At 39.0% G+C, this 23,517-nt stretch overlaps 2 protein-coding genes across 2 annotated transcripts; one reads left to right on the top strand and one right to left on the bottom strand.

Moving 5' to 3' along the window:
• Window positions 1-260: 260 nt before the first annotated feature.
• Window positions 261-5,577, bottom strand: LOC149284010 (rho-related GTP-binding protein RhoV-like). The gene is made up of 3 exons (XM_089497178.1): window positions 5,349-5,577; window positions 1,523-1,581; window positions 261-701 (listed from the first exon to the last, which is right to left on the bottom strand). The coding sequence occupies exons 1-3, from the start codon at window positions 5,575-5,577 to the stop codon at window positions 261-263; spliced, it is 729 nt and encodes a 242-aa protein (XP_089353304.1).
• Window positions 5,578-13,021: 7,444 nt separating this feature from the next.
• On the top strand, window positions 13,022-22,579 carry LOC149284009 (vacuolar protein sorting-associated protein 18 homolog). The gene is made up of 5 exons (XM_089497265.1): window positions 13,022-13,109; window positions 14,367-14,508; window positions 15,518-15,609; window positions 16,007-17,862; window positions 21,851-22,579. Exons 1-5 carry the CDS (start codon window positions 13,022-13,024, stop codon window positions 22,577-22,579), a joined length of 2,907 nt encoding a protein of 968 aa, XP_089353391.1.
• The last annotated feature ends 938 nt before the right edge of the window (window positions 22,580-23,517 follow it).

Raw genomic sequence — 23,517 nt, 5'->3', positions numbered from 1 at the left:
GATGAAGTTGATAAATGGATTTTGCTATTGTACGCCAAATACTTTTTTTTAATCCACTTGACTGAGTGACACTGTACACTTACACTCCTAAACACAGAATCATTTAATAGTCATTGTAGAATACAACGTGTCAACAGTAGGATGCTGGCCTAAATAAAACATTGTTTGGTGATCTTCTTCCAGGCCATTAATATAATCCAATTTTTTTTAAGTCCGATTACAGAATGGGGTGCCCAGTATATATCTTCTCTTAAGCAAGTTCAGACAAAACAGAAGTATTTCTTCCACCGACACTTTGAAAGTCTTTTAAATCCCTTTGTGGTCAGCTTTTTCTCCAGTCTTGCCTTGTGTTCAATGGCACTAAGAATAGCAGTGTCAAATACCTCTTTGAGGTTCTTCTGAGTCAAAGCAGAACATTCTATGTAAGTCTGAGCTCGAATTTTTTGTGCGACTCCCACTGCTTGAGATTCACTAACTGGTCTAACGTGGCAATGGCTCAGCTTGATCAGTACATTCACATCATCTCTAAGATCCGTCTGCGTTCCAACCAGTACCACCGGAGTGTGAGGATGGTGTGCGCGGATTTCAGGAATCCATTTCTCTGTAACATTCTGAAAGGAGCTTGGATTTACCACGCTGAAACATACCAGGAAAACATCGGTGTCGGGGTAACACAGGGAACGAAGATGGTCAAAATCCTCCTGCATAAGACACAGACATAATTACTGTACAGCAATTGAAACTCATATTACACGGGCAGAAAGTAAACACATACTCATATACTTAAGATCTGGCCAGAGCTGTAGATATGGTCTACTTAGATTTTCTAAGGCATTTATACTGTATGTCATAGAAGGCAGACCTTCAAATTAAAAGGGTTGGGGCTGGGACAGCCTCCATAGTGTAAAAGGACCGGTTGAGGAGATCAAAGATCTTCTTTGTAACCAGCCCATTCAGCAATGTGACAACGGGGTCCCACAAAACACAGGATCAGGGAAAGACATTAAAAAATGTCATCAGTTGGTTTGCCCTTTCGTTGAACGCTGTCATAAAAAAAACCTTAGGATTCTGAAAAAGGCATCTAACAGCCTCAATTAAAGAAACAGGATTTCCAATACTAAAATAAGTCGATTATCACTCTTCTAGCTAAAAGTCAATAACCTAACCAAGTTACTAAATCATGAGTAAAACTCTAAAAAGGCCAACTGAAATAAAATGATGTGTCGTATTTAAGGAAAGATCCTGGACTGATCACACTTCATTTATCCTTTAAAACACAAATGGGTGGCTAATTACTGATCCTTTGCACCTTGTCCAGCTGTTTCACTATAAAAGTCACCTTTCATCTGTATTTACAATCTACATTAAGTGTTGAATGACGTGAAGAAAATGCATTGTGGGTAAGTATATTTTTAAGAAAAACTATTTCTAATAATTTTGCAATTCATAGAAGACACTGCTACTCTGTATTTAAACCTAATCCGATCAGTCAAAAAGAAGAAGCGTTGAAATGTTCTCATACCTGCCCCGCAGTGTCGCACAGCTGGATTTTTACAGGCGCTCCGTCCACCAATACTTGAACTGAAAAACAAAACCACAAAACATCAAAAGTAGTGGTGGTTGAATGTCTTAACCTCATTTACTTTCTCTTTACTTCCTATGCATCTGATGACACCCAGTCACTATGGGGTCTGACAAGGCATTGAAAGACAGAGGGAAAGGGGGATTTGTGGATGGACTCCTAAGATGACTCCTATGTAGAAGCCACTTTTGCCCAGTAATAAATATGGACTACTTTTTCAACAAGCAACAGCCTCCTTTAATATGCTTTTTGGTTGCAACTTTGGTTTTTAGGAACAAACCCAGGCCACATGATTTTTAGTAGACCAGCTTGAAAAAGATCGCATTAAAAGGAAAAAGTACCATTTTATCCAACTTAAGAATTACACCCACAAACAAATGTCATTGTCCTATCCATTTTTATGTTCAAGGATAACCTTCCTGGCCCATGACAATCTTATCACATCAGTTAGCTGAATGAAATGACCAAAGGACAGCAAGCCTGCCACTTGTATTTGGTTTAACATTTGGCTAACGTTAGATTACAAGGCATACAATGTAAAGTTCATATTTCAAACAGACTGACTACAGGTTAAATAGAACTTAACTATCAATATATTATGTGACATTCTGAATAGAATGAATAGAAGCACCTAATCCTAAATATAACAGAGAAAGACAGTGTATTTGGGGAGTGTTCCTTGTATTGTTTAAGACAAATCCCTATGAACCACCTACATTTTGAGTATAAAGAGAGCATCAAGTGATATTGGTATATTTATTGTAGTTTATAACATGTCTGTTTGACGCATAAAGGTGCGTACATTAGTAACGTGTTTACATTGCGGGAGTATAAACTAAGATGCTGGTTAGAAAAAAAATAAATATCATATCTGATTGCCCCAATTTTGTTCTTTTCACAGGCTTTTCCCCCTCCCCACAATTTACTCATTAATGAATTCACTCTACTCTAAATAGTCTAGCTTGGTCTATCGGACTCTAAACTATTATTGATAACAGTGTTAGTGACTGGAGACATTACAAGTAGTTATGCATTATAACCCCAAAACAATCAAAAACATTTTTTTTTTTACAAAACATTGCATATATAGAAGTGATTATGTTTACACATTATAATAAGTAAACAAAGCTCGGTGGATAGATAAAACAAGGGCCTATATTGTATAAAATTGGGGAATAGCCTACTTGGTTCAAACTTACTTACTAACTTACTGTGTTATGTTTATTTATACTAAATAAAGTTCAAACCGTCTTGAGGGCACGGGAAAGCTAAACAAAAGCTAAGAAACAACAGGGTGACAAACACCCCACTGAGAGTCACAGAAGAATGTAAAACTGTTAATACCCAAAAGAGAGAAACGGTGATATTGTAATTGTCCACAAAACCAGACAATAGGTAATCAGAATAAGAATAGACATTACTAATGGGATTTAAAAACCGTACCTTCTCGTGAAACTGCTTGTATCTAAACTACGGCAGAACAAGGATAAGCAATGTATAGGTTTATGGTCTCAATTTTCCAATACAATACAATTGTTCTCTGTTATCATTTAATTGAAAATATATCAAATTTGGGTTTCTTAAATGCACATATTTCTAAAATTACTAGGAGTAAGCGGCGAAGCATGGCAGGTTACCTAACTTTCATCTTTGATTATTTGTATCTATTTTTTTTTTAATGGGCGCCTTGTAGACTGCTAAGTGCTTAACTCAAAATAGTCCACTTATATAAAATGTACTATTTGTGAATTTATAACATGTTTAAAGCGGATAACGTCTCGTAAAGAGAATTTAAACCACATAGAGAATATGGGAATACTTTTCTGCACGTATTATCATTAGAGAGACTGTGGGGTGTGATTTCTAAGCACAAAATTTACTGCATCGCTTCTCATGCCTGGTAAGTGTAAAGAAAAAGGAAATCACAACCTCCAGGGTTGACAGAACTAGATAAGCCTGTTAAACAGGAAGGTATCTTCAACCGATACTTGCCATACACTGGCTGCCAAGTTAGTTTCCGAAATTAACCCTATATCTCTGTGTGTACCTGCGGATGTTTTAAGTGTTAAAATAACATGTTGTTTGATGTATACTTAAAAGATACAAAGTATAGCAGACACTTAACAATATTTGCTATATTGGGGTGTTTGTCATAATTAGCAGGGCAATTTATGGCAGAATATGCTTAAATGCAATGGATCCCCTATGGTTATGCATTGGGTGTATAAGAGCTGTGTTTCAGTCCCACAAATTTACTGGTACATTTGCTGGAGTAAAAATGGTCTACCACTTTTCCCAGGGGTAGTGATTACATATGTTGGTTTTGTGACAGATCACTCATTTGCATTTAAACAGTCCCTTATTTTTAAATAAATTGTATTGATAAAATCTTCAGAACAATTGTAGATTTCAGAAATAAAATAAGTTGTGCTTAAACCTGGGGACAGTGACACTTCCTCTTAAGATTAAGTAACCTACAGACTTTTCTACATTAAATATGGTCAGAACTGAATAATTTCCTTAATAATTTAAAGATTTGTCAGTACAGTATAGCCATACAATTTATGTATACACAAAAAAATGTGACCATACATCAAAAACTCTGTTACCTTAAATAGCAGATCTCATAGGGAACATATTATTGTTAGGAAAAATAACATTGATGCCAACGTTTGTTCAATATATTATATTTATAGTAACCACAGGATTATGGATTGTGATCGGTTTTTAACATCAAAGTTACACTGCAAGAACATAGGTGGGACAAGGTTAACCCTAAATTAATTGTAAACTTTGGGCCAAAAGAAAGAAAACCAATGCTAAGAATATAAAAACTCTAATTCAATCAAGCAATGGTGATCATAGACAATCTGGAGAAAAAAATAAAAAAAAAAAGACTGTGAAGTTGTGCTTACTTTTTCTACATGCTCTGCCAACTCAGTAGGGTATATTCAAGTTATACAAATGCAATTATGCTTTCCTAGATAATTGTATTGTTGTCAGATATATAGACAACCCCCAATCACACTTCCACCCCTTAGTCACACTTCTCCACCAAAGCTTGACACCTAAAAGTCACATCCTCCCAACTATCTGGGAGCCATCCTAACACTGTTAAAGAATATGTAATAAGATTACTTAGTTACAAAGGTTTATCCTATAAAGGCTTGTGATTTATTGAATTTATTATCTGAAACAGTTTTGTTATTATCCTACTAAATGTTTGGGACTGTTCTCACCCCAACAAAAGCACACCATTGTTTTATCTCTGTGGACTCCAAGAATAGCCATGGTACACGAGGCAAACACTTCCAAGTTTAAAAGAAAGCACATACAAACTATATAAGACTTTTGAACAACAAGAACAGGAATTAAGATGTAAATTTAGCTACACATACACCAAATCAAGCCATGGGGATTACTCGGGGAGCAGAAGGAATTGAAACCGGTCCTCCATACAAGCGTTAGTGGAGACTACAAACCACAACAGAACATCTAAAAGAATGAAACCATGGCAGCACCATCTCCATAGCAGTGTGAATTTATTAAAGTCCTGTCTTTTACAGAAACAGACCCTCCTGGAGAGTGAAACTTATCAAGTGAGAACCCCCCAGTATGTCTTTAATACATTCACACTGCTATCGAGATTGTGCTGCTGTGTGTTTCATTAATCTACAAAACAAAGTAACATTACTGAGCTTGTTGTTTGAAGGTTATACACCAAGTAGGTTTACTGACAATCAGTAGCCAAATAACATGCCCTTACCTGAAAACGTGTCCAAAGCTGTCGGTTGGTATTCTGTGGGGTAACCGTTTACAGTGTAGCTAATCACCAGGCTTGTCTTGCCAACTGCCCCATCGCCCACAAGGACACATTTAATGCCAAGTTCCTGGCTGCAAGGTCTGGAAGATGGATGTTTCCCAGATGACTCTGATCCAAGCGGTGAACTCAGTCTTTTGCCTTCAGAGCAATCAAGCATCATCTGCGGTGGCATTTTTAGCCTCTCAGGGGCCAGTCCCGTGCCCTTTTCGCAATCTGGCAGTTAATTCCAGATTTAATCATAAGTAACTAGCACCTCAAATAATCTTTACTTGAAGGCATTTCTCAAAACTCCAGTACACCCCGGTTCTTCATCAGAACAGGTGCTGATTAGTCATAGTCCGCTCTCAGTCTGGTTTGACTCTCCCACGGTCACTGGGACTTATACCTTCCCTCCCAGTATTGTAATCGGATACTGCTTTTGTCACAGACAACAATGCAAATGCACCCACAAGGCTCTGTGATGGGATCTGTAATATGCTTAAGGTGTGTTTTGGAAATAATCAATGTTGAAACAAAACATGTACACAAAACCACATCCTAAAAAACAACAACAAATTCATTCATATTAGAAATAATTTCATGTCTGCCACCAACCTGTTTTTTAATGATATATTTAACTGCCTTCATAATTAGTAAGAGATACAGATACTGGCCCAGCAAAATAATGCTGTTTTTTTTTTTTGTTTTTTTTTCTTTTAAAAATGTTTAATATTTTTTCAACTTTTCTGCATTGTGTTCGTCATGAATATTTTTATTCTAATTTTTTTTCTTCCTTTCTCAAACATCTGAGGCCCTCCTTTAGAGTATTATTTTTGTGTTTAGTAAAATTCTGCCCCACATGCCATTTAGCAAATTAACAAGCCCAAATACAGAAATGCTCTTAGATTGAGTTGCTGAGCTTGTATGTTTTTTGTTCCCGACAGCCTCACAAAAGAAGAATGCACATAAATATAGGAATTTGATGACAGATCCCATCTAGTCTGCCCATTTTTACTGATGTAAAGACTTAGCCCTTGATCAGTCCTTGGTCTAGTAGTCTAAGATTCAGGATAGCTTCATGCCTATCTCATGCATTTCAATTCTCTTACTATATTAGCCTCTACCACTTCTGCTGGGATTTAACATTTGAAAGAAGTGATCAAAAAGTTAACCCTGAATATGTTTTATTTGCGGGAACATGTGGTGGGGCACAAAGAATGCTTGTAAATACTGCTGGGATGATTAACAATTTACACAATATGTAAAAAAAAGAAAAAAGTCCTTGTGCCAAAATTATACGAATGAATTACCATTCATACATCTTTACCACAAGGCAAAAAGGCACAACTGAACAAACGCCAAACATACTCCAGGGCCAATACACTTTCGTTCTATAGGTGTGACTAAAAGCAGATTAAGTTAAAGCTGAGAAAAATAGATTCCACCTTCTCCTACTTTAAGTGGTTCCTGTCTAGAGTGTGAGCAGGAAGCACTTCCTGTGCGGGGTCACACAAGGCATAGGCTGCCTGCTCTGTGGGATGCCCCTTTTGTGTGTTTAAATGCTGATGAATGAGAGTGGACAGTATATCTATTATTAATGTTTTTGATACATTCCTGAGTTGGTTTTGTCAGTGCGAACAATGTCACAGTAAACCGTAATAGCTAATTTGATTAAGTTAGGAAAAAATATCCCTGTTAGACAGTAAATTATACGGATACACTTAAATATAGTCTGTGATGTATAGGATTATACATTCATGCATATATTTGCATGTATCTATGTAGCATCAACATTTAGTGAAATTTGGCCATAGCAACTGCCTAGGAAGAATTGGGGCGAGCTAATGCTTAGTAAAACTTTATTACATGACATTTAAGAGGTTGACCATCTAGTTTTGGACTGTGACCTAATGTTCTAAAATTTCTAGTTCATTGAAATAAAATTCATTGATAAAATAAATTATATATCTCTTAAATGTCCTGCAGTTTCATAAGTAGTTATCAATGGGTCACAAATTAATACAGAAAGTCTTGGTAATGGTGCAGCCATAGCCACACAAAACGTGTCCCTCTTTCAACTTTTCAAATGTTGGGATGCTATTATCATTATTATCTTGTATTTATATAGCGCCAACAAATATGCAGAGCTTGTCACAATACATAAAATTAAAGGGTATGATAAAGCCATAACACTGGTAGTTGCCGTATAAGACACAGAGGGCCCTGCTTGAAATCTTATAATCTAGAGGAGATAGTGTGTAGAAATACACAAGGTATAGCGAAAGAGTGTCAGGTAGTGGAAGTTGTGTTAATGGCAGACATGATATGAAAGGTTAATGGAGTTGGGGTAGAAGTATGCAGAGGGCTAGGTTTAGGAGAGTTGTTACTAGAAATAAGAATTAGTAAAAGAGAAAGCAAGAACATGTGGGCTTCATACTTGAATGACTTTGGCTGTAGTGTTGGATAGAAACATGAAGTGTCCTGATAAGTAGTGTTGGAAGAAGTCCGAATGAGCATGGTGGGGAGTGAGAGGTTAGAGGATACTGCCCTCTACAGGTAGATGGCTTGAAGTGTAATTACACTTCTACATAAAGCAAGAGACCACTGGAGTGGGAAGATGAAAAAATGAGTTAAATATACTGTTTATAGGGGAGATAGGAGATCAGGGCTTAGTGGAGCCAGAGCCGGCCTTAGGTGTTCTGGCGCCCTGATGGCTGGAGCCAGTGCTGCTGCTGTGTAATGGCGCTCTTGAGATAGGGCATCCATTTGGGTAGGTTTCACTACTGACACAGACAGGGGGGCTGGCTGATTACAATTATTGTAATCTGCAATGCAGTGCTATGGAGCCCTGCTTCCTAATCACATTCTAATCAATACAATCAGATCAGGAGGAAATAGATTCTCCTTCTTACAAAAAAACATTAAAAAAGGGAAAAATGAAATATAAATAAAATAATAAAAAAATGAAGTCACTAGTATTTTTGTAAAAATGTAATGTAGGGTAATATGTAAAGCATGGATGTGGCTCTCTGCTACATAAAACAATATCTGGGGCATGACTGTAATCAGGAGATGCTGCTGAATATAAATTGGTTTATTGTTCAGCTGTGGTGCTTACACACCTTCAGCAAGGTTGTACATTTAAAAAATAAAATAAAAATTAGTATAGGGTTTTTTTATGTATTTTCGCTAATCATTTTATGTTTTATGTATTTCTATTTTAAAAGAAGTCTCTACTTTTCCTGAACAAAATGATTTATAATTTGTGCAGGTTTCTCAAATATGGAAAATGGGAATCATGCTTTAACAAACACATGGTAAAAAATGTACCAAAAATATTTTGGTCCTTTGGTTATGAAAATCCTGAGGGCTGAAGGGGTTAAGTGTGTTCCGGGCCCATCTTTCTATTACATGACCAGGAGTGTAGTTTTGTAGAATAAAGTATATTTGATTTAATAAAGTATATTTGATTTAATACCTTTTTGAGTTTGATGGGGTTTTTTTGTTTTTTTTTACAACACATCAAGCCTATGGTCTATTGCCACAATGAACGCCATTTGTAGTATCTTGATTATTTGCATGGGTGGGCTGGGCCGGGGAGAAATTGTGCCCCAGGCCGCCCTAAAACGAGAATGAATGAGTATCTGTGAATGAGGGAATGGTATCCGTGAATGGATGAGTATCTGTGAATGAGTATATGAGTAAATCAATGAATATGTGTGTGATAGCATGGATGTGTAAGTGGGGGGAAAGGAGGCTGTTTAAAGATAGGATGCCACAGGGCTGATCGGGGTGCCAGGGCTGATATAATACTAAATGGGGGGGGGGGCAATATGCAAGGGTGTGGGAACATTAATTCACAAGGGGTTGCTGGCTGGGGGCATCACCTAAATCAATACTAAAGCTGGGGGCTTTGTTTTCCAGGATACGTACAACTTTTACAGACCAGCCCAGATAAAATGCTGCCCTGCAGTATGGGGAATGTATAGACTCATGAAAGGAACCAACTTGTCAGATATACACCCCCCATATTGAAGGGCAGCATTTTATCTGTGCTGATGGCATCAATACACAAGGGGAGCAGCTGGGGCCATTACATAAATCAATACTAAAGCGAGGGGCAGGCTGGTGGCATAAATAACTTTTTTTTTTTTTATTGTTGTAGCTTAACCTATATATATATATACTTTTGTCCATATAGTGTGTGTGTGTGTGTGTATATATATATATACCGATCATCCATAACATTATGACCACCTGCCTAATATCATGTAGGTCCCCCATTTGTCCGAAAACAGCCCTGACCTGTCGAGGCATGGACTCCGGGCCGGCGGGCAGACGAACATTCAAGGTAGCCGCAAAGTTCAAAACTAAGCGGCTGCGAGCAGTCCGCCCGGGGTGCCGCTCACTGAGGGGTGCTGGCACGCCTCCAAAAATTATGCGCGTGGCAACTGTGGCTGTGCGTCGGGACTTGATGTCAAATCCTGGCGCACAACACTGAAGCCACGCCCACCGACTTCCGCGCTCACTGCACCGGAAGGACAGGACACAGAAGAAGAAGAGGCGGAAGGACGAAGAGGAGGAGGAAAAGTGACAGTGACAGAGGAAAGGTAGGAAAATAGCGGATTAGTAAGTGTCTGAGAGTGATGGGTGTTATGCTGAATGTTTGTGAATGAGAGTTTCAGATAGCATGGATGTGTAAGTGTGGGGGGATAGCATGACATAAGGACATTCTTATCATGCCCAGATTCTAGCATGTACTGGCTGCCTAGGCATGATAGGAGTGTGATTGCTGTTATCAGTTATTTTTTTTGTCCAACTTTGGTGTGTTAACACTTTTTTATTAAAAGTAAATTACACACCAAAATTGGACAGAAAAATTCAATAACACTATAAATATATATATATATATATATATATATATGATTGCAAACAGCAATCACACTCCTATCATACTAAGTCAGCCAGCACATGCTAGAACCTGGGCATGATAGGATTGTGATTGCTATTAATTATATATATATATATATATATATATATTAATAGTGTTATTATTTTTTTGTCTAATTTTGGTGTGTTACTTTTAATAAAGTATTTTGGTTTGTTTTTTTTCGGTTTTGGCCAAGTGAATGCTGAATTTTCAGTTTTGGTCCAGAATTTTCATTCCGGCGCATCCATACTATATACTAAGCCAGTCACTGACGTTGTACTGCAGTATTGTCAGTGTCTGGCTCAATGTATAGGCACACATTGACGGTGGTACAGCATAATCCCTAAGTATATAATGATAGCAGTTATGCTGTACCACCCTCAATGTGTGCCTCAGTATATAATGATAACAGTTATGCTGTATCCCCGTCAATGTTTGCCTAACTATAGAAACTCTGCAGTTTTAAAGTGTGTGTGTGTGTGTGTGTGTGTGTGTGTGGGGGGGGGTGCCACATACAGGATCTGCCACAGGTGCCAAATACTCTAGGTACCCCCCTGCATCGTGCGGCAGTCAGGCCCAATGGCCATGCCTCAGCTCTTCGTCCCACATCTTAAAAGGGGTGGAATGAAGAGCTGAGGCACGGCCATTGGGTGGCGTGGTGTGTGCACGCCAGCCGCTTTAATTTCATTAGGCGCCAGTGGAGGGGCCTCCAATGGGCCGCTTGACTGGACTTGCCCCCCAGGCCTTAGGCTGCCAGCCCTCCCCTGCCACTAGGCCACTGAAGATGTGCTGTTATTTGGCACCAAGAGATTAGTAGCAGATCATTTAAGTCATGTGAGGTGGGGCCTCCATGGAGACATCCTGGTGCCATGTTTACACCAGGTAAGCAACACTTCCCGCCACCCACATGATGTAAAAGAAAACGTGGTCCAGTTCCTATGCTCACATGCCCATTGTAGGTGATTTCAACAGTGGACAGGTGTCAGCACGAACACCCTGACTGGTCTGTGGCTACGCAGCCCCACACGCAACAAACTGCAATGTATTGTGTTCCGACACCTTTCTATCAGAACCAGCATGAACTTTTTCAGCAATTTAACAGTCGCACGTGAGCCCGTGTGGTTGTACGTAATAGCGTCTTCTCCAGGATCCGTACAGCCCATTAAAGGGACATGACCCTTATGCATTCCAAGTCTTCATTTTGAATCCTGGGCAGGAGATTCTGTTGAAGGACCATTTAAACCTGATTGTTATGCCATGTCCGTGTCTGTGAGTGTCTTTTACATTTGGCTGTGTATAATTTATTTATTGATCTTTTGGTTCCGACCCTGGCTTGTTTGACATTCCGGTCTGTCTCTTGCGTTTGACCGGTCTAGTTATTTGGTTATTCTGTCCTCGCCTATCCCAGACCTCAGCTCCATGTACTGACCAAGCCAACTGCACGTTTAAATGTTCCAGCTTCTTTCAGCCTTGTGTTCCTGCCGTCTGTATTCTCTGGTGGTCACAATCAAGTTCCTGCACTGCTGCTCTTCTAGCAGTGAACATTCCCTAAAAGTACACCCTTTTAAGATTGCAGACACCCTACTTACCATTTTAATGTGACCCACTGCAACCACAAATCTAGCAGGAACACGGGTGTTTTTAAGAGTTTGTGCTCTACCTTTTCACTTCAGACATGTTTTGGGAAGGGACAAGAAAGAAAACACCAAATATGATTCACTTTCTTCTCCTGAGTACATCGCTACCACATACTTGTATATCAGACTTACACAGACACAGAAGATCCCCAAAACCTGAGAGTGCAAAGCGGTTTGACCTTATTTTTACAGTTGGACCATGAAGTCACACCTCATCCTTTTGCGGGGAATGTGCCTGTCAAGGAAACAATTAGCACGGAGGCAGAATATGCAGCGTGAGCACAAGTACCGAGAGTACGGTAATCACAAATGCCAAAACCGGGGCAGAAGACTAAAAGTCTAGAGGGTCCAGGTACCAGCTAATCCAAAGCGGAAGCCAGGAGTCAGAAGCTGGGAGAGGCACAGAAAGAAACCTGCTACATAAGGGGAGATGGTGACAGCTTCACACCATGCAAGCACAGTCTGCAGTGACAGTGAGAGCAGCAGTTATATTTATATAGGGCTATAGGCTCCTCCCACCAGCTTCAGGGTACCACCACCCTCAGAGATGCGGGCCTGAGCGGTTCTGCCTTCTTTCTTCTACCGGGATCACACCAATGATCTTGAAACATCAGATTTGGTACCTGTTGTCGATTGGCTCGCCTTTAATAATCTTGTTGAGCTATGGCGAGGGGTAGTACAGAACATGGCAACTTATGAACACGCAAGACAGATCTCACAAACTGTTCTGTTTTATTCTCTAAATATCTTCTCTAACAAAACACACTTGTGTGATTTACGTTTATTTAGGCAACCCTGTTACCTTTCATACGCAACACTAGAAAAATAAATGTGCCAACTACGACGATCCCACTTCGGCGTCACTCGATGCCATTAGGCGGGTAAGCGGCACTCGGCAAACAGTTCCGAACGTCAGTGAGACAGTAAAAACGAATTGACCAACCCAGGGCTCACGTGACGCCAGAGGCGCCGTAATAGGCAATGTCATGTCATGTGACTTAGGCGTAGACAGGAAGTTAGGCAGATCAGCTGACAGCTTGGTTGATGGTCGGGCTTCGGGGTTGTTGGTCATGGCCTCCATCCTGGAAGAGTATGAGGATTCCTTATCTCGGGCATACTTTCCGAACACGGCCAGAACCTCGGACATACGGCACTCCGGTGAGGCTTATCCGACAATTAATTAGAAACATTTCGTTACGAAAGCAAAGATAGGCGACATGACGTACGGCAGTATTCGTCACAAATTCGCTAAGGGTTATTTTGTGTAATATAACAAAACCAAAATAAAAAATGAAATGTTTTAATTAAGGAGTCGCGGTGCATGACCGATGTTGCATAGCAGGGGTGTCTGTATGAGGGTGTGAAGACTACTGTGTTCCGCTGAGGATCAATTGCTCACGCTGACTGCTGATGATAAACTATAGCCAAGCTTATTAAAAACAATGAATACTCTGCTGCAGATCTGCAGACTGTTTTAATGCCCAAAATGTTCAGTATAGTGTTAGTAATCTAAAAAAGATGTTCTATATAACTCATCAGGCCTGCTGATAAAAAAAGTGGAAATGATTAAAAAAAAAATATATAAATATATATATATATATATATATATATATATATATATATATATATATATATAAAAATCTTGTGTATGATTTCATATTGCGGTACCCGTTTGGAATGAGCATGAAACAGTTTAAGTGCAGGAGGCTTTGCATACTTTAGAGAGCATTGAGCCGAGACTGTGACCGTTGTGTTAACCCCTTAATGACAAAGCCAGCCCGTACATGTATGGGCTCAAAATGCATTGTTTACAATGGGTTTATGGACTGCCCAGAAGGGGTTAATATAGTAGATTGTGTTGTTTTTTTTAAACTTGTGTGTATCACGTGTACCATTGAGTTATTCATACATTTACTAGATAAGCGTATTTCAGTTAAGAGACGTATTGTATGTGTAGGACGTTATTTTAATGGGTGGGATATTCCAGGTGTCTATGCGATTTGGAGCTCCACAGCTACTAGATGGGCTTTAGCTAACCCTGTTCCAGTAGTAATATTTTCTTATAACCCCTTTCTTTGGGTGTAATGTTCTCCTTACCGTTTCCTTCACTGTTCTTAAAGCAGGTTTTAATTCATAAACAGAATGACAAGGAAACTGGAATATTAAACATGTATAAGACAGAAGTATACTGCCACTTCACTGACATATGTTGTCGGTCCTAACAACTCTTGATGACTTTCACCAACCTTCAAGGGAGGTTCGAGAAATCGAGAGGTGGTCCTTAAAGTGTCAGAATACCGTAATATATATATATATATATATATATATATATATATGTGTATCAGTTGTTTTAAAAGTGAGCTAGTCTTTAACAATGTCTGTTTTCCGTAATCAATGTTCATTTTATTATTTTAGGCTACATTAATGCTCGTCTAGAAAAAGAAACGCCTATCTTCAATAAGCAGAGGATCAATTTTACACCACCGGAAAACATTAACAGCCTTGTCGTGTGCAGTAACCAACTATGCATGAGCTTGGGAAGAGAAACAATTCTCAGGTAAACAGCGTTGTTTGAAATCCCTTCTTCTCCTGTGGTGTGTGTAACTCTTAAGTCAAGGGGCTGCACGTGAAGATGTCTGTCCTGGACAGCTTTATTGGACAGGACCAGGCATCAGTGCAGACATCAATCAGCTAAGTTTAGCTTTTTATCCAAACATTTGCTTGCAATATGTATATATAAATATCCAATGTGCATGCAGATGACCCTGTCGGCCACATATTTGTAGATGACACCCAACTAAACAGTTGGGTGTCCTGAGTGTACCACCGCTTCCTATCCTGCCCTCTCACTTTGCCTAAACAAACAACAAAAAGATGACCTCCTACAAAAGCACCAAAAAGGACAAGAGATTAAGGACTTTGTAGATGTATGTGCTTAAAAGGGTTGTCCTTCAACTCATGACAATTCTTTGTCGTGAAGGGGTTAATCTAAATAAGTAGGGGAAAAAAATATTATGCATACAATTTTTTGGATAATTTAGTAATATTTGGGTCAAGGTAGCTATACTTTAACTTATTACAGAGAGAAGCGAAGTTGTTAGTACGTTACCTTGTACTAGGATATTCTGTACTGATACAGGATGGCACGCATAACCGTTTTTTTATTCATATAGCTAGAAACACCACGGTTTATTTCATAAGCAGACCTTGCATAAAATAAAAAAAAGTTTCCCAATACTCCACATCCTAAGACTGCAATTGAACTATATTATTTAGCTACTCTGCGTTTATTTAAGCTGTGTGTCAGAGCTTTTAGTTCATCTTCCGTTTTGCTTCCTGCTTTTTTGGTTTCTATGGACAACAAAGCAAATACACAAATTCTAAAAACACAAAAAATTTCGTTTCCCAACTTCATCACGTTTTCTGGGACCACATAGATGAGATCAAGGTGACTTTCTTAAACAATTTGCAACGCTTTATTTGAAACCCAGTCTAGGTTTGCCACAAAAGCAAGATGGCGGCCTCTGCACATGTGTGTTTAATTTTTGTTGCTTTTGTTTTTCTAGAATAGACTTGGTGAAGGCAGACCAACCCAATCAAGTAGAGTTGGGGCGCAAAGATGAAACCAGAGTGCATAAAATCTTTTTGGATCCCACAGGTATGATGGGAGTTGACTGTTTGTGATCTGAATACGAAAGGTCATCCTAATGTATTAATTAGAGAAGCTAATTTAAAGACCAATGATTTAAATTAGCTATGCTCACAGGAAATGCATGAAATTTGGTTAGCCAGAACTTTAATCAATTTTAGCAACTGCTGCACAGGTAGGCTCATTGATCTTAGCTATACATTATACCATGAAGAAGCTTTCTGGGGTTGGACCTTCATAAGGTATAATACAGTAAAGGAGCCGCAACCACTCCCCTGAAACCGTTAACTCACTTCGGAAATGCAAGAATTGGCCTCTTCCTATTTTGTTAACTTACTGTTTAAAAGCAAAACGTGTGCATTGAACAGTCACTGTTGCATTGATGCATTTATATTTTATTTTGCAGGTTCTCATCTCCTGATTGCTCTTAACACGAACGAATGCCTTTATCTGAATCGCAATGCACAAAAAGCGAGGGCTCTTTCTAGGTGGAAGGGCCACTTGATTGAATGTGTTGGATGGAACAGGTTTTTGGGCAACGAAACAAGCACAGGCCCCATTCTAGTGGGGACAATACAGGGACAAATTTATGAGGCGGAAATATCGGCCAGTGAAGGAGGTCTTTTCAGTACAAATCCCGATCAATATTTTCGACATATTCACACTCTGGAAGAAGAGATGGGACCTGCTGCAGTTTGCTGTTTGGAAATTAACCGTGGCTTTGAAAACCGTTTTTGTGTCATTTCGACCACTGCAAAAAGACTTTTCCAGTTTGCTGCTAAAATACCAGAGGGAACTGAGCCACAAGGATTTTCATCCCTTTTTAGTCAACCTGCGGATGACCTTCCCAGCATCCAGGAGTTCCCTGGAAGCCTTGGCTATAGTGAAATAGCTTTCTATACTCCGAAACTTCGCTCCTTCCCGGGTTCTTTTGCTTGGATGATGGGAAATGGAGTTCTTTATGGCAACTTAGATTTTTCTAGGCCGGACTCGGTATTAACTGATGTCCAGGTTTGGGAATATTCTTCCAATAATGAGAAGCCGATGTCTATTGTTCTCACTCAGTTTCACTTTCTACTCCTGATGCCTGATCGGGTAAAAGCTATTTGCACGTTAAATGGACAGGTTGTTTTCGAAGACATTTTTACAGAGAAATTTGGCCCTCTAAGAAGGATGGTGAAAGACCCCATGTTAGGCCAGATTTGGATTCATACAGAAAGGGCGGTATTCCGATACCATGTGGAACGAGAAACAAGGGATGTCTGGAAAATGTACATGAACATGGAAAAGTTTGATCTGGCTAAAGAGTTTTGCAGGGATCGGCCTGATTGTATGGATATTGTGCTTGCAAAAGAGGCTGAACATTGCTTTCAGAACAAGAAGTACAAAGAAAGTGCCAAATGTTATGCCCTCACACAAAACTACTTTGAAGAAATAGCTCTCAAATTTATTGAAGCCAAACAAGAGGATGCGCTGATGGAGTTTTTACTCAGAAAACTGGCTAACTTGAAGCTGTCTGAGAAAATACAAGTCACTCTACTGACCACTTGGTTGACAGAGCTATATTTGAATCGTCTTGGAGTGCTTGGAAATGATGCGTCTAAAAAAAGTCAATATCTGAAAACTCGGGATGAGTTCCGTTCTTTCCTCAGCAGCCAGAGAAACAAAGAATGTCTCTTTAATAATCGTGCCTCCATACATGATCTGTTAGCCAGTCATGGGGATACGGAACACATGGTTTACTTTGCCGTGCTAATGCAAGACTATGAGAGGGTGGTTTCGCATCATTGCCAGCATGATGATTATGATGAGGCCCTCAATGTTTTAACAAAGCACAGAGATGAGAAACTTTTTTACAAGTTTTCGCCTGTACTTATGCAGCATATTCCTGAGAAAGTGGTAGACTCTTGGATCACCATGGGAAAAAGATTAGATCCAAAAAACCTCATTCCAGCGCTTGTTAACTACAGCCAGAGTGCTGGAACACAGATCAATGAAGCTATAAGATACATGGAGTTCTGTGTGGAAGAGCTCAAAGAAACTGAACAAGCTATTCATAATTATCTTCTTTCTCTTTATGCACAATTCCGCCCAAATTCCCTTCTTTCCTACCTAGAAAGGGCTGGCACGAACCCGAGTAGAATTCACTATGACCTCAAGTATGCACTTCGACTTTGCGCAGAGCACGAACACCACCATGCATGTGTCCATGTCTACCGGGTAATGGAGATGTATGAAGAAGCTGTGGATCTAGCGTTAAAGGTACTTTCTTATCCCTTAGCCAAGAACAAACACCTGTTATTAACTGCATTGTACACTGAATCTCAAGTGTGTTCATTTATTTAGAATTTTTTTTATTATAAAGACCCTAAAATCTTCCTGTAACGTAGTTAATTTAGGTTGATAAAAAACAAAAAGTCAATCAAGCTCAATCATTTATCAAGAATGAAGAAGCAATTAAGAGTTGCCTCAGTCAGTAGGCTATAATTACTGTGATTCGTGTAATTTTTTAATATTTATATCCCTGTTTGTTCTTCAGTTTGATTTATGTTCAATTTCTGTGCCTAGCAAATTCCACGTATCTGCCATTGCATTTTACTGCTTTATGTGAAAACGCCTTCAAGTCTCACAGCATATTCTCTAATCCTTTCGTACAGTCGTACATTCACAGTTGGGGTATAAGTTCTTTATTATATATAAATAGGCAATAAGTGAATTTTAGCAATCTCATAGGATACGCTGGCATCCCACAGAAGACCCTCTAATGGCTACATCACATATTTGAGAACATATATTCCTAGCATTCAGGCATAAAGTGTGTATGTGTGTAGAACTGAATAACAGCAAGAGAATGATTTCTTACAAGAGGTAACCGTTAATCCTTCTGGGGTCTTATTAATGGTAGTAACCAATATATTAAACTCTCACGGACCAACACTTAAGTCAATTTTAAGTTGTTGGCATTATTATTTAACCGTCCATCAAACTCCTGGAAATGTTCTTGGTTCGATCTCCAGATGAGCTGTTTCTAAAATATGCCTAACATTTCCTATTGAATAGAAAATAGTTGTGCTTCAACACAAAAGCCTATAATTGCACAATGAATGACACAAATTGTGGAGGGTATTGCAAGATGTTATATGAGGAATGTTACTGTACAATAACTCGATGTCTAAACTAGCCAACTTGGTTTTGGGTGATACCCTTATTTCAGTAATTAAGCATTTTTTTAAAGCATGTATGGTGTCTCTTGCATAAAAAGGTAACTGTACCACCAACGGGTGAAGTACTGACCATCTCACAGATGGAATTATTGCCTGATACAATAGGGTGTCCAGGTGGAATTCTTTTAGATTTTAGGTAAACAGTAAAAAGTGGCTATTATGGGTGAGACTAGTAAAACAAGTTTGTACTCAATATATATAATACCTCACCGAAAGATTCCAATAAGATCACTCTATCATTCCAAGTATTGTTTGGTGGGATCGCTGGGGAGAATAGTCTAGACTTCTGTGTTAAGATGTTCATGGAACATCTCTAGGTATTTTTCCTTGTCCATTAACACTATATCTCCATCCGTGTCCCTCTTTTTTTGCTTGCAGATAACTTTCCTCCTGTTCTTCCAAAAGTTGCGCTAGGATCTGTAATGTGTCAAAAACTTTGTTAGTAAGGGCCGTTGATTTTCCTTGATATTCCCTCGACTTTTCAAAGTATACATGAAGAGCATATTCTAGCAAGTAAATTGATATCTATGATCCAAGTGAATTTTTAGATATTGGACTTGGATCAAAAATTGGCTAAAAGATATAATGCAGAGTTGTTGTGAACGGATGTTTCTCAGACTGTACTCGGGTATTAAGTAGAGTGCCTCAGGGGTCTGTCCTGGGTCCTCTTCATTTATAAACAAATTAAAAAGGTCTCCCAAGCTGCATTGAGCAATATCACGGTGTTTGATGACACCAAATTATGCAGGGTAATCTGGGCAGGCAAGTGGCAGATGAGGTTCAACATAGATAAATGCAAAATTATGGTAAAAATAATAATGCAACCTATACTATGAATGGAATATTCCTGGGGAAAACTGCCAATGAGAAGGATTTAGGAATAATAGTAGATAACAGAGCTGACAACAGTGCGCAATGCCAGCAAGCAAGGGCCAATGAGAATTTGGTATGCATAAAACGCATTCATGGGAGGACATCATCTCGCCTCTTTACAGGTCAATGGTAAGACCTTTGAATATATGGTACAATTCTGGGCACTGTACTTAAAAAGGACATTATGGAACTAAAAAAAGTGCAAAGGAGGGCTACAAAATTAAGGGGATTAGAAGATATTAGTTATGAAGAGAGAGTAAAAAAAGTAAAAATTTTATACACTAGAAAAACTGCGTCTTAGAGGGGATATGATAACATGATATAAATATATGCAGGGCCAATATAACGAACTCTTCAGTGACCTGTTCGTTAACAGAAATGTACAAAGAACAAGAGGTCACCCTCCGAGACTGGAAGAGCGGAGATTTCATAGACGACAAAGGAAGGGCTTCTTTACAGTGAGGACAATAAAGGTGTGGAATTCACTGCCAAGGGAGGTGGTGTTATCAAATACATTAGATGCCTTCAAAAGGGGTCTTTTTTATTTTTTGAAAGGCATGACAGGCATTAATATTTTAGAGCTTTTTGCTCCAAGGATTACCTTTTGGAGTCAAGAAGGAATTTTTCCGCCTGATGGCATAATTTAAAGTAGCGTAGTTTGGGTTTTCTTGCCTTCTTTTGTATCAATTAGGAAGGTTAGGTAGAAGGGTTGATGGACTTGTCTTTTTTTCAACCTTATGTAACTATGTCAGATAAACTAAGTACCTGGCTTAAATTTATTTTAAACTTAAGCTTTATGCCGGTCTTCTGCCACCATTTACTTGAGAGAATCCTTAAAGATCAAAAACTGTATATTTCCCTAACTTCTCATTAGTTCCTTAATTTTTCAAGGTTGTATGCCTTCTGTTTTTTGGATATTTACTTGGTAGTTTTTAAACCTTGTCCTATTTGAGATGATCACGTTTGCTGAAAGTGTTTTATACCAGTGGGTCCCTGCTTGGGAGCATCTCTAATATAAGCTCTCTTGTGCCATTCTAAAATTTGAGATGCTCTCAATTGGGGACTTTCTTTAAGGCAAGCTATAAAGCAGCTGTCACATAGTCATTTTTTTTTTTTTTTTTTCTTGTAAGCAAGTGTTTTATAGCATTAATGGGCCAACCTGGCTTCTCCTGATTGTCTCTAACCAACCTACAAGATTCATGTTCCAATGTTGATGTATTTTTATAGAAATCTAATTGCCCATTTTTGCGATTTTGTTAGTATCTTTGCTTTTATAAATGCATCATCTATGTAGAATATGTCTTTTTTTCTTTGCAAGTCAGTGTAATTGTTATGGAGATATTTGAGAGAAATGTCCAGCATAATCATGCAAACTAAGTTAAGATTGCTTAATATATAGGTCCTATGTTAACCACCCCAGGTGGATAAAGAACACATTTTTATCTTTATTTTAATCTGTAGACATTTTTTTACATGTGTATATGTTTAAATTGTCACCATGTCCCAACCTTTTGAAGTCCACTTTAAGAGCCAACTGCCCATACCAGTTTATGTAAAGCATAGGAAATATTTATCTGGTAACGCAAACAAAGGCCAGTTACTGTTGCCATCACTGTAGAGTACATCTTCAAATCCTTTAATTTTCATTTAATCGCTCAAGGATGTAAGATTTTTCCCCTGCAAAACTGGACTTTCAGGCCGAGGATGTATTATTATGCCCTCCGCTGCTGGTTAACTGCAGGACTGCTGCTGGCTGCCCAGTGACCTAGACAGACCAGCAGGATCCGCCATTGGGATCCGCCATTGGGATCCGCCATTGGGATCCGCCATTGGGATCCGCCATTGGGATCCACTTCTGTGCATGCGATGACTCAAGGACCCAATCACGTGCATTTTCCCAACTACAATGTCTGTCAATATTGCTGTTAGCAGTGCTCAATGTCTCTCTGCTTCATGGGTAGAAACCAGAAATAAAATGCCTTTTTATTCATCTGCACGGACCCTGTATCATTTGTTAGTTAAAAAAAAAATAATTTTTTTCCTTCTCGAATGTCTACTTAAGGGTTCACATTTTAGTAAAATAAAATCTTCTTCCAATGTATTTGTTTAAAATGTTTATCTTTCGAATTACACTTTATTTATTTAATTCATAGGTGAGTGTGGATTTAGCGAAGTCATGTGCAGATTTACCGACCGAGGATGAGGAGCTAAAGAAGAAATTGTGGCTGAAAATAGCTCGTCATGTGGTGCAGGAAGAAAAGGATGTCAAGAAAGCCATGGTTTGCCTTTCTAGTTGTAACCTTCTTAAAATTGAGGACATTTTGCCATTCTTTCCCGATTTTGTGACCATTGACCATTTCAAAGAAGCAATCTGTAGTTCCCTGCAAGACTACAATCAGCATATTGAAGAGCTGAAGCGAGAGATGGAGGATGCCACGCAGAGTGCAAAACGCATACGGGAAGACATGCAGGAGATGAGGAACAAGTATGGCTCAGTAGATCCTCAAGACAAATGCACAGTCTGTGACTTTCCATTGTTAAATCAACCATTTTATCTCTTCCTTTGTGGGCACATGTTCCACTATGACTGCCTTATTCAGGTGGTTGTACCCAATCTCCCTGCCTATAAGCAGATCAAGCTGGATGACCTACAAAAGAAGATGGTAACTGCAGCTCAGCATTCGAAGAGTCACTCCCACACAAAAGATGAGGATTCAATAAGCCTGGGAAAAGGACAGCAATCTAGTGAACAGATAAAGGCTGACATTGATGATATTGTCGCAGCAGAGTGTGCCTGCTGTGGTGAACTCATAATACGTTCAATTGACAAACCTTTTATAGACCCTCAAAAGTATAAGGAGGAAATGTTAAGTTGGCTGTAGGAGTAAAAACTACAATTACTATTAATGTTTTCAAGAATTAAAGACCAGGGCTAAAACAATGTCCAATTCTACATTAATAAAATGTAAACTTCTAGGGACTGAAGTCTCATGGGATACTGTTAAAAAATCTGTTTGTCAAGTCACCAATTTTGATTATACATTTATTAACAAATTTTACCTACTGACATTTGAATGCTTGCATGTTAAAGGTGCAATTTTGTTATTAAATGCCACATTTCCAAGTGCTATTGAATGCCTAAACCCTTCAAATAAATATTTACCTATGCTTTATTTTTACAAGACCTAATTCAGTGTCATCCACTAATTTTGGCACCCTTGGTAAATATGAGAAAAGAACGATCTCTTATTCAAAAATTTGCAAAAAAATCTCATGGCTATCAAACCATTGCAACCACAACCCATGTCTATCCAAAAAAAAAGGTTAAATATGTGTCACTCTTAGTTAATACTGTTTGCTACCTCCCTTTTGCCTCTAACGGCTCTGAGTCTTCGCCTATAATGCCTGATGAGGTTGGAGAATACATGGCAAGGGATCTGAGACCATTCCTCTATACAGAATCACCCCAGCTCCTTCACGTTTTGAGGTTGACGCTGGTGGACTCTCCTTTTCAGTGCACCCCACAGGTTTTCTATGGGGATCAAGTCAGGGGACTGGGATGACCATGGTAGGACCTTTCCATGTCCCACTTTAAGCTTTCTGGCAGAGCCGGTCAGGTATTCATTTAATATCTGTTATTTTGCCCTAAGGCTGTGTATCCTAACAAAATGCCCAGATCCTCTGGCAAAAAACAGCCCCAAAACATTGAAGAGCCACCATAATATTTACTCGCGGGCATGAGGTACTTTTCCATATGGCTACACCTCTGTGTGCGCCAAACCCTTCCTTTTGGTGCCTATTTCAAAAGAGGTCTATTTTG

Source organism: Sceloporus occidentalis, unplaced genomic scaffold, assembly GCF_023333645.1.
Source record: "Sceloporus occidentalis isolate IW3139 unplaced genomic scaffold, rSceOcc1.0.p SCAF_100, whole genome shotgun sequence".
NCBI classification, from domain to species: domain Eukaryota; kingdom Metazoa; phylum Chordata; class Lepidosauria; order Squamata; family Phrynosomatidae; genus Sceloporus; species Sceloporus occidentalis.
The sequence above is the reverse complement of the archived record's forward strand: the minus strand, read 5'-3'. Positions and strand labels throughout refer to the sequence as shown.

Excerpts from the sequence above, each read along its gene's own strand:
- LOC149284009 (XM_089497265.1), top strand. The coding sequence starts at position 13,022 with ATGGCCTCCATCCTGGAAGAGTATGAGGATTCCTTATCTCGGGCATAC. Across the intron at positions 14,509-15,517 it reads GGAAGAGAAACAATTCTCAG|AATAGACTTGGTGAAGGCAG; the intron begins GTAAACAGCGTT and ends TTGTTTTTCTAG. Across the intron at positions 17,863-21,850 it reads CTGTGGATCTAGCGTTAAAG|GTGAGTGTGGATTTAGCGAA; the intron begins GTACTTTCTTAT and ends TTTAATTCATAG.
- LOC149284010 (XM_089497178.1), bottom strand. The coding sequence starts at position 5,577 with ATGCCACCGCAGATGATGCTTGATTGCTCTGAAGGCAAAAGACTGAGT. Across the intron at positions 1,582-5,348 it reads AGCTTTGGACACGTTTTCAG|TTCAAGTATTGGTGGACGGA; the intron begins GTAAGGGCATGT and ends TTTGTTTTTCAG. Across the intron at positions 702-1,522 it reads TGTGCGACACTGCGGGGCAG|GAGGATTTTGACCATCTTCG; the intron begins GTATGAGAACAT and ends TGTCTTATGCAG.